Raw genomic sequence first — 10,736 nt, 5'->3', positions numbered from 1 at the left:
TTTTGCCAGCTTTGTTTTGGCATGCGTTTGCTATTTTGCCCTGCAGCCGAGTCAGAGCCTAAACAAAACTGGGTCGCTCTGCGCGCCCCCTACATGTTGTGTGATCCATGCACGCGCCTCCTGTCCCGTGCACTCCGCTAGTCTCTAGTCCAGAGCAGATGTGACGGTCTTCTCAACACTGGGAACTGCAAGATTGCAGCTGTCTCACTGGGTAAGGGTCTCTCATTATGGGCAATGTACAGCTGGCTTGTAGGGGGGAGTGCAGCGGTCTCTGCTAGCAGTGTCCTTGTCACCTGCAGCATTTAACCCCTTATCACCCCGTATTGAGATGTTTATTGATATTAAGCAGCATGAGGGCAATATTTGAGGGCTTTAAATCCCAATAGCAACATTCTAATCAAGAAAGCCAACTTATTATCCTGGGGATCCTAATAGCCAGTGACTGTCATCGCCTGCAGTTTCCTGTGCATAGTATAGATCAGCCTTTTTCCAACCAGGGTTCCTCCAGAGGTTTCCAAGGGTTTCTTAAACAATGGGCAAGTCCTGCCTCTCCCTTAAGTAACCACTGACACCAATGATCTGTTTAGCCATCTGTAAGGGGGGATTATTCACACAAATATACGGAGCATCCTTCCCATCGTACTAATGTACTGTGAGCTGTAGATGTAGTAATCAGCAGGGGTTCCCTGAGCCTGGAAAGTTATTTCAAGTGTTCCTTCACATTAAAATATTGAGAAAGGCTGGCATGGATAATAATTTGCCTGCTTGTACACAGCAATCTGTTTTGAATCTTTAACCTAAAAACTCTTTTTCTTAATGCGTAGTGCCACAAAAAAAAAGTTTTGTGTGTGTGTGTGTGTGTGTGTGTGTGTATATATATATACTGCAGATTGGGATTTTTAACATGTCATCAGCTTATTTATTTTTTAACAAGTACGTCTTTCTTTTGGGGATGCAATTAAAACATATATTGGTTTATCATTTAAGGACAGTGGGGATTTAATGTTCCAAACATTAACACTGTGTAGTTTTGATATTTCAAGGTTTACTATTTTCATGCCTGCGCATTTCCTTTTTTTTCATTGCTGCGCAGGCTAGTTAAAGGGTTAACCTGCATGACTGCTCCTGTTTTCAAGGGATTACGGTAATTCTGCATTACACAAGCAGAGGCTCGTATTCCTGACAGCAATTGACGGGGTCTGAAATTATTTACATGTTTTATCTCCAGGGCAGAACAGAGTTAAAGGGTCAAACTGTCTAAAACTGCTCCGATAGGCCTCAGTGGTGAGTGTGATTCTGCCCCTCAGAGGTCTCACTCCTCCTGTTGCATTCTTTGAGAATTAAATGGAGATGAGCCTGAGCCTTTCTCACAATTCCAGGGTGTAGGTGAAGCTGGGCTCTAAAGCATGGCTGATTTTAGTTGTATTTTTTTTTTTGTTCAGCCAGTGGGCTGATTGACAGAGATGACATATGAACAGGGAGGTCACGTGAACGCACAGCGGTGCTCTGGAATAAGGTATTTATCTGCATAATTAAAAAAAAAAAACACAGATACTGCACAGTATATCTTTCTGTAACAGAGGGGATTCAAGGATATGTGATTAGTGACTTTGCGAGCACTTTTAAGTTTTGGATAAAATGATGAGGGTTAGAACCTCTTTCATGGTTTTTATTGCTGTCTGTGTCCCCATGGGGGAAAATTTCCCAATGGGGATACAGACAGCAATGGAATAGAACTTCTAACAATTCCCTTCAATATTCATCTTGGCCTTTTGGCTAAGATCAAGCGTAGTATCTATTCCTATCAGTGTCCAGTAGGGGTGCTCTGCCATGGCCTTTTGGTAGGAAGGGCTGGCTGTATGGTATCCCTGACCGTATGGTATCCCTGCTGGTATGATGGGGCCTCTGAAGATTTGTCCTGTAGGAACAGAAACTAAGGCACTGGGTAAGATGTACTTGAGGGACTCTGTGCCTCCTGATTTGCATGGTGCTGCCTGGTCTGGTGTCGGTGCCCCTGGTAGTTGGTTGCCTTACGCCCTGTACACGTGGTCGGAAATTCCGACGGAAAAGGTCCGATCGGATTATATTGTCGGAAAAATCCGATTGTGTGTGGGCTCTATCAGACTTTTTCCATCGGAAATTCAGACGGAAAAAAATTTGAGAGCAGGATCTCAAATTTTCCGTCCAAAAAAATCAGATCGGACTTTTTCCGATCGTTTGTAGAGAATTCCGATCGGACAAAGTGCCACGCATGCTCAGATCAAATTACGAGACCAAAGCTATTCGTTCCGTCGCAACGAGCGATTTTCCAACAACTTTGTCCGCAACACCTGTATGCAGCTTTGTATGTAACACTAGTTTAGGACAAAATCCGTCAGAAAAAGATCAGACGTATTTTGTGGTCAGAATGTCCGACCGTGTGTACGGGGGCTTATGGGTACTTTTAGTATAACTTGAGCCTGAGAAACCCATGGTGAGATAAAGCATATGGCCAAATCACCTGTCGCTTTTTCTGCACTGCACCTCTTGGGCTAGGGCTTTTGGCTGCAACTGGGACAATTTTTGTTACCAGGCCTCAAGGCCTAGCCAATGCATTTGCACTTAATTTCTTTAATAATTTTTTTTTTCTTTCCGTCTAGAGAGATGTGTGGACATGAGGTTCCTTTTCCCCTGAACTGGGGGGGGGGGGGGGTCTTTCTCTTCGGCAGAGCCCCTAACCTAGAACTCGGTAGTTGGCTTTGGCTGACAGTGAGGAGAGGGGTCTGCCGGGCCTTTTGGCTAAGTGGACCACAAGTGTGTCTTGCGCCTGTCAGAAGCCTTGCATCCCAGCGGGTTTAGGGAAGGTCCTACTTTGGGAGGTGAACTAGAGACACACACTTAAAGGATAAGTTCACCCTTGGGGGAACATGTTACATGTTCCACCCGTTTTAGGAACTCGTAACCTGTTCCCATTTCTGCAGCCGCTTCCCCCTCCGCTCTTTAGTGACAGTAAGCAGGGATCTACTCCCCCCATTTGCTGTCACAATAAAAAAAAAATAAAAAATTGGTAGTGTGGAGCTCCAACCCCCCTCCCCGGCCACGTCATTCAGTCAGAGTTCTGTGAATGGGAAAATACAAGTACCAACAGCCTTCGTGGCTGTCGGCTTGTAGTTCTCAATGAACTACCACAGCGTTGTTGAGCACTCTGGTAGTTCATTGTCTCTTCCTGTCGGTGTGCATCTGCCTGCCCGTCCGAGATGTGGGCAGACAGATACCGTCAAGTCTGCAGGAGTGCAATTCTTTCCATGCTCCAAGTAAAAAAATAAATACAATGTAAATCTTTTTGTAGGTTAAAAAAAAAAAAAAGTGAACGGGTCCTTTTAAGTGCAAAGTTTTTGTATGTTTTTCGCAAGTGCTGTTCTGTTAACAGGTGTTTCTTTCTCATCACGGGGGAGGAAAAAAAATCAAACCCTATTCAAAAACAATGACGTTTTCACGATAATGAATTGTGTGAAGAGTTTATTGCCATTATCAGTTATGATCCATTCAGTGCTCTTGCAGGCCGAGTTTGTGATTGACTTGCAAGCTTTATTCTCGTGACGCCTCACTACTGTTGATTGAGCAGTGTGGATGACCACAAACCTTAATGTACAATTGGGTCAAAGCTATGGACAATCAATTATTTACACTTTCTTTGCAAGCAGTAAGGGAGACTTACAACAAGCCTGCACTATCCTCTGTACTGTAGCTTCAGGCACTGTAAAGAAATGTATCCTCAAATTTGACAGCAGTGGCACTGAAATCATCCAAGTTGTTCTCAGCAGCTCAGTGCCCCTGCCTCCCAGTTATGAGCATAGAGTTGGAACGGTGGTGCTGAACAGTCAAGACGCTGCTGAAAGGGCGGAGCAGTATGAGCTGAGCTGTTAAGCCACTGCTAGGTCCCCCTCCCCCCAGCTGAACTGCCAAGTCACTGTTGTGTGGGAGGGAGCTGAGCTGCTGAATCACTGCTGGCAGGAGGAACTGAGCTGCTGAGTCACTGCTGGAAAATTAAGCAGTATGAACTGAGCTGCTAAGTCACTATTGGAAGGGTTAGCTAAGCTGAGAAGGGGGAACAGAGTGACCTGACCTGCTACTTCACTATTTGGTGGGGGAGCAGTGGAAGCTAGGGCAGCTAACTTCACTGGTGGGTGGGATGAACTGAGCTGCCGTTTCACTCTGGGGGGGGGGGGGGGGGCATTGTAGTGGTTCATGGACATGGAAAAATACATGTGAGTACAGGCAGGTATCTTCCCACCTGTCCATTTTCTCCAGCCACCAGGACTTCTGTCCTGGTATTCCTGTTGAAGGATGTTGTAAGCCTTCTTTAACATGCATAAGTACTTTGTCAAGCAGTTTTGCAGGCTCACCTTACTTAAATGACTTCAGACAGTCTGTTCTGCAGGTGATGGTGGAATCTTGAGCCATCTGAGACCAGATAGAGGCAGCTGGGAATCATCTGGAAGGTCATTTTGCTCATTCGGGACAGGTGTTCTTGTAAGGATAACTACACCCACTAACACTCACCTTCTCCATGCTCCGCCGTTTATCAATTGCTCCATCGAAGCCCTCTGTAAATACTCCTTTCTGGGTATGGTGGACAATGCAACCTCTTCCAAGGATGCAAAGCTGAACCCATGCAGCCCTCACTTAGCCAGACTAGACAGTTTAAAGGCTAAGTTCACCTTTTCTAGAAAATAGAAGTCAAGGGGCCCCAGTAGGTACTAAAAAACTGTGGCGGATGCTCATGCAGGGCACAAGAGTACCGCCCCTCTAATCCATGTGCCCGGCCCCTAATCTTCATACAGGGTGCCGAACACATGGATGTTTTTTTGGGTTTTTTTAAGCACATGATTAGAGCCTGAGGCTCTAATTGGCTTCAAAAAGGGTGGGCTCGCACCCAAATTAATATTCGCTAATGTCTTCCTGCTCTTTCTCCCGGCCAATCAGGAAGCTGGTACTGAAACCTGATTGGCCAGGGAGCCTTAGGACTCCTGGCCAATCGGGTCTCAGGACCCTCTTCCTGTTTAGCCGGGAGGAGAAGCAATGGCTCCAGCTCTTCCCTTCGCAAGCTGTAGGCCAGGAGCAGCAGGTGGGGGGGCAGCGACAGCCTCTTTCAGGATCCTTACCCTAGATCCAGCAATGCACCAACACCACCACCTCGTCATCCTCCTCCTCCCCACAACTCTACCGCAGCAACATCAAGATAATGCCGCCCAGATAGACAGCTAAGGATAAGGAAGGGCCACGGATTGCCGTCTTCCCATTTGTGCATTAGATCGAGCGCCGGTGGGAGGGGTAGTGCGAGTGAGGGGGGCCAGGTTTGTATGCCAACCCCCCCCCCAAAAAAAAATTGGGTACCAGCCGCCAATGCCTACAGGTATAATAATACAGTTTATAGAATTTTACTTTTTTGGGGAAGAAGGATACTGTACTGTGCTTCTGTGTGTGTGTGTGTGTGTGTGTGTGTGTGTGTGTGTAAAGCTGCAGGGGATGCAGAGAGGTGGCGGTGCAGAAATCAGAGAACACACTTTTACAGCCTTTTCACTGGCTCTTTATTGGGACAGTTTAAATGAGGGCAGCCTGGTGCAGACGATGTTTGCTAGGGTGAGAATTGGAGACCCACAGTAACGTAGGCCATGACCCATCAGTCTGTTTATTGTGTATTATTCTCATGTTAGTCTGGCTAGCCTAATAAAGTGAATTGAAACTGACGCTTTAGTCTAAAAGTGTTGAATGGGGTTGGGCATTTCTGGTGATAGCTGCTTGGGGCTGGTTTATGCCTGCTCCATTTCTTCTGCATCGGTGACCCTGCGCTTTCACACGCCCATCCCCAAGGTGGTCACATACTGCTTGTGCGTTAACCCTTTAGAATGTATAGGCTGAGGGTTTTTTTTTTTTTTTTTTTTTTTTTAAGCTATAGACCTGAATGAAATTGGCTGATAACCTTACTTTCATTATGGTTCTTTCTCTTAAGCCTGATTATCATTTATTTAATCGTAGCTGAATTTTCACTTTTTACTAGGACAATATGTCCGACTTTCCAGAAGCAATGTGCTGTCAACTGTTGTGCCATTTATGTTATCTGTACGGTGTTTAATCCCAGGGGATTTTATACAGGCACGGGATCCCTGTAGGCTGTATCCAGAGGCTGTATCCAGATCTGGGATTTGGGAAGGTTGCATTGTGGACATAGGGGGACTCACCTTCACACTGGGCTCCTCCCTTGGGTTTTTCATCCACCTGCCACTGATGTCACAACCCCACACTGCTAATGGGGCAATTCATTTTCACCCTCTGCAGTAGCTTTCATGTTTTCATTCTGGTAGGTTTACTTCAACATGGAGCTAAAACATCATATATGTACATTTTTAAGTATTACGTCTGTATAAACCTTCCATGTAGATGTAATCACTTCTGACGAAGCACATCTGCATTTCTCCCCAGAAGGACACAGTTCTCAGTAGTTATACTGCAAGTATTTCATTGTTCTCTTAGGCCATACATAGCATGTTCTGTTTTGCGTCCTTATTCAATAATCAGCGCTAATTACTTAGTGAAAATTACTGAGGTCACACCAGGAAAACATGAGTTCCGATTTTCTGCTCTGGGTTTCTGCAGTGGAAAATTTCTCTTTGCTGAGTCTTCTCTTCTGCAGAATGTAGGACTTGTGGTACAGAAGAATGATGGAATTTTATTATCTAGCCATGCTTTACACAGTCCCTGCCTCTCACAAAACCACTCGGTCATACTGTTATATAACCATCTGACTGTATCCAGAAGCCCTGTACAGGCTAGAAGAGCGATAGCTGCTAACGTTCTTGTGTCCAAACCAGCTTGAATATGGATTTCTGTCACTGCCTCTTTTTAAAAGACCACAGAACTAAATTACAAGCTGTTTAGTATAAATTTAGCTTTCAGTTAGAGACAGTGTAGAAGTTTCTCCATCCTTCACCCGTTGTCAGGTGGTAGCTTAGTTGAGTGTTTTGCCCTGGGGAGGGGTGGGGTATAGTGGAAAATACAGTACTCCACCATAGTGACACTACCATATACAGCAGCATTTAGACAAGCATGTCAGTAGCCCACCCAGTGTTTAATTGTGGACGTAATTTAATAATCATTACTATGTTGTATTGGCGCAAACCCATCTTACATGTTTAAAGGGTCAGTCCACTCAAAAAGATTATTCAATTTCTGGATGCTCATTATGAAGGGTTTGAATGCCCATTGTGAGGGGCTGGTACTATCCTGAGTCTGCACACCTGCTTTACCCATTTAAAGGGGCTCCCACTAACCTTATGCTGAGTTTCCAAGTCTGCTCAGTTGCTGTGCCCGTTATGCGCTCCCACCATTCCTGTGTGGAGTTCCTGGGTATGCACTACTGCTGGGCCCATTATGAGGGTCTTCCACCATCCCTTTTTAGGTTTTTATGTATTTCATAATATGGAGAATGTAAAATGGAGTTAGAACACATGACACTGGAGGTCCCACTGTTAGCCTCTGAAAGTGGGCACTCATCCTTTTCTAAGTTTCAGGTTTCTTCTCTTGTACCTGACAATTGGACATGCAGGCAACATTAGAAAGTAGACTTTATGGCTAAAGGCTTGTGAACACCTGACTGTCAAACCTATATGAGCTTGTTGGATATCCCACTCCAACCATGGCCATTAGTATGAAGTTTGAGGCCCACTCCTTTTGCGGTATTCACTCTTGAGGGCAGATATTTCACACAAGTTTGTGCCCATTGATGGGGTCAAGTACAGATGATGTTGGATGAGAAGTTTTGGCTGTCTGTGTTTGTTCATCCCAGAGGTGTTCAATAGGGCTGAGGTCAGGCTCTGTGCAGGCGCCTTGAGTTCTCCACACCAAACTGGTTAAGCCATGTCTTTATGGAGCTGGTTTTGTAATCAAGAGAACATTTTGTGCTAAAACCGAAAAGGGCCTTCCCCAAACTGTTATCACAGGTTGGAGGAGCACAGTTGTCTAAAATGTCTGAAGCATTAACAATCCCCTTATCTGGAAACGGCTGAACTCAGTCATTTGGAGGGGGATCCACTTATGTTTGGCCATATAGTGTAGGTGTAATGATCAGGCTCTCACACATATAGTGTATTTCGTTGCAGTGGAAAGGTGCGCAATTTTTCAAAAATTATAATTTGAAGCTGTTTGCATACAAATAACACTTTGTTTTTATTATTAGTCAGCAACTTGGCTATTACTTTTTTCCTCTTAGCAAGAGGAGCATTCCAGTTCCTGGTAGGTTTTTCAAGCTTCTAATGCTCTTGGTCCCTGTGGTAGGCTGATGAACAAAACCAGTAAACAATTACTGGTGCTGAAACTCCAAACAGTCCCAAGAGGCACCAAAAAACACATAATCACTTCTTCAGCTGGGTCCAGGGAGAGAAGAGGCCATCTCATCATTATTAATGTGTCGTCTCTGCTTGGGATAATGCCGCATCTGATGGTTTCCAAAATGTGCCTCATTTCACTATCTGCAATTCCGGCACTAAAGTGGAGAGTAAAGCTACTCCATGGAGTTTAATGTCTGTCTTGGAAGCCCCTGCCATTTTCTGGGGCCGCAGCCTGGTTCAGAGACCATAGAAGTAGCAATGCTTATTGAGAAAATCCAAAGAGTTTTTATATTACACTCAACCCACATAGCCCCAAAACCAGAAAAAAAAGTCTGATTCAGAACTTTAAAAGGAATCTAAATGCTAATAATCCAGGAGTGTGTAAAGGTCAACTTTTTCCTAACTTCACAATTCACTTTTAGCGGAAACTGTTGGGTTAAACACCATCTCCAGCCGAATTCACAATTTTTTATTTTTTTTTATTTTTGTAAAGTTTACATTTCGATCAGGTTCCTTGCTGGAAGCATCCAGTGGTGAGATTTTCTTGGCAATTGTTTGTTTTTGCCCCTCCCAAAAACCCTTAACAAAGGTGTCAGTCTCATAAAATTGTTTATTTTATATCTCCATCTAGGCGAGGATGACGCCATTGTTTGGTTTAATATCAGTTGGGTGATATTGGGAGATCTTTTAAGGATTTGAGTTGGCCTGGGTGGAGTTGACCTGTAACATAAATTTGTAAATTTTAGTAAAGTGCCTAGGGTCTTTTGGTGGCATTTCATTTAATCAACAAGCGTTCTTCCAATGAACTAGAGCTTTTTAATAAGTAATTTTATTGTTTTTCTCCATGTTTGTAGGGCACAGTCTTCAGCCTGGACACTGAGGAAGACGATGTCCCAGGGCTAATAGCCGAGGACAGCAACGACATCTACATTCTTACCAGTGACCACTCTGAGCAGGTCAGCCCCCCTGAGAGCCTGGCCGTCTCCTCCTCCTGGCACACAGAGAGCCTTCCCACCTCCCTGGGGCCTGAGTCCTGGCAGCAGGTGGCGATGGATCCTGAGGAGCTGAAGAGCCTGGACAGCAATGGCGGGGCCGAGGAGCGCAGCGAGAACAACTCATCAAACTCTGACATTGTCCATGTGGAGAAGGAGGAGATTGCAGAAGTCATCGAGGAGGCTGCTGTGGTGGAACAGAGACTGGAGCAACAAGAAGCTGAGGAGAGGGAAATACTGGATGCCCCTGCAGCAGTGATGATGGCTCATGCTGCAATCTCTCCAACTGAAGAAGAGATCCCCCCTCCTCCTGTAACACAACCAGAACCCCCAAAAGTGGACATAACCATAAAGGGAGTTTCAGAAAAGGAGTCCCCAGCCTCTCTGGAAGAATCCAAAGAGGAGATCCAGGTCACCCCTCCATCAGAGGCAGAAAAAATCGAAGCTGCCATTTCCCCCCTTCTGCCTCCACCCAAGATAGAAGAGAAACCTGTTTTCCTTCCTGAGGGGAAATCCATCCTGCTGTATGGGGGAGCAGCAGCTGTGGCTATTTTGGCAGTAGCCGTGGGTATGGTGGTGGCGTTGAGAAAGAAGTAGCCTGGCCAGGTTAACAGAAGTTTTGCTTCTCCCTCTAATAAAAATCTGTGACCAGTGTCCCTTCTTGTATGCCTACGATGCTCGTTCCCCTGCCAGTACAAACATAAAAAGCAAATTTCTTATACAGCAAGGGGCTCCTCGGAATTACACAAGACCTCCCTGCTATTGGCAATAATCCCCCTATTCACCGTACAGGCATGCCTATGGCTGCGACCATCACTGCCAGGCCTCTTTTGTATAATTTCAGCACTGTGGCACAAAAACACTGAGGCACAGTGGCTCAGTACTATATTGCTAGTGGCCATCTTTAAATACCAAAAAGTTGGAAGAAAATATATTTAATAGAGGAAAAGTCTTGAATGGCCTGTGGCTTAGGTCTGATACTAGGTACAGAAAGTTATAGCCAGAGCTACATGGGTGGGAAGGGGAACAGATCTCATACTATTTTTGTATAATGCCCACTTAATCTGAATAAAAAAAATAGTTATTCAGTCTTCACAAGATTTAGCTTGTGAGGCCTTAGCAAGAATCTAATTTCATGCCAAAAAGCAGGTGGTGTTTGAACACCATAAAATATATGGTGGCAGATTGTCACTAGAGTTAGTCATTCTTGTTGCAACAATGCATCAAATTTGAGGTGGAAGTCATTCAACTTTTGAAGCGGAACTCCAGGCATGTTGGACCCCTCTCCACTCACCCCAAAGCCTCCCCCCAGATGATTTGTTTTTTTTTAATAAAAAAAGAAACAAATTTCCATACCCCTTTCTAGCGTTATTTAGGC

General features: G+C 44.9%; 1 protein-coding gene across 3 annotated transcripts in view; it reads left to right on the top strand.

Annotated features, from left to right (window-relative positions):
- BCL2L13 (BCL2 like 13) overlaps positions 1 to 10,012 on the top strand; it is a 69,487-nt gene extending 59,475 nt beyond the window's left edge. For all 3 annotated transcript variants that reach the window (XM_077468853.1, XM_077468854.1, XM_077468855.1), the window contains one exon: positions 9,221 to 10,012. In XM_077468853.1, the coding sequence (XP_077324979.1) occupies positions 9,221 to 9,955 (735 nt within the window). In that variant the 3' untranslated portion in view covers positions 9,956 to 10,012. The remainder of the gene's footprint in view (positions 1 to 9,220) is intronic.
- Positions 10,013 to 10,736: the final 724 nt, after the last annotated feature.

This window comes from Lithobates pipiens, unplaced genomic scaffold (assembly GCF_037356315.1).
Source record: "Lithobates pipiens isolate NorthernLeopardFrog02 unplaced genomic scaffold, aLitPip1_a1.2 Scaffold_8, whole genome shotgun sequence".
In the NCBI taxonomy this organism is placed as follows: domain Eukaryota; kingdom Metazoa; phylum Chordata; class Amphibia; order Anura; family Ranidae; genus Lithobates; species Lithobates pipiens.
The sequence above is the reverse complement of the archived record's forward strand: the minus strand, read 5'-3'. Positions and strand labels throughout refer to the sequence as shown.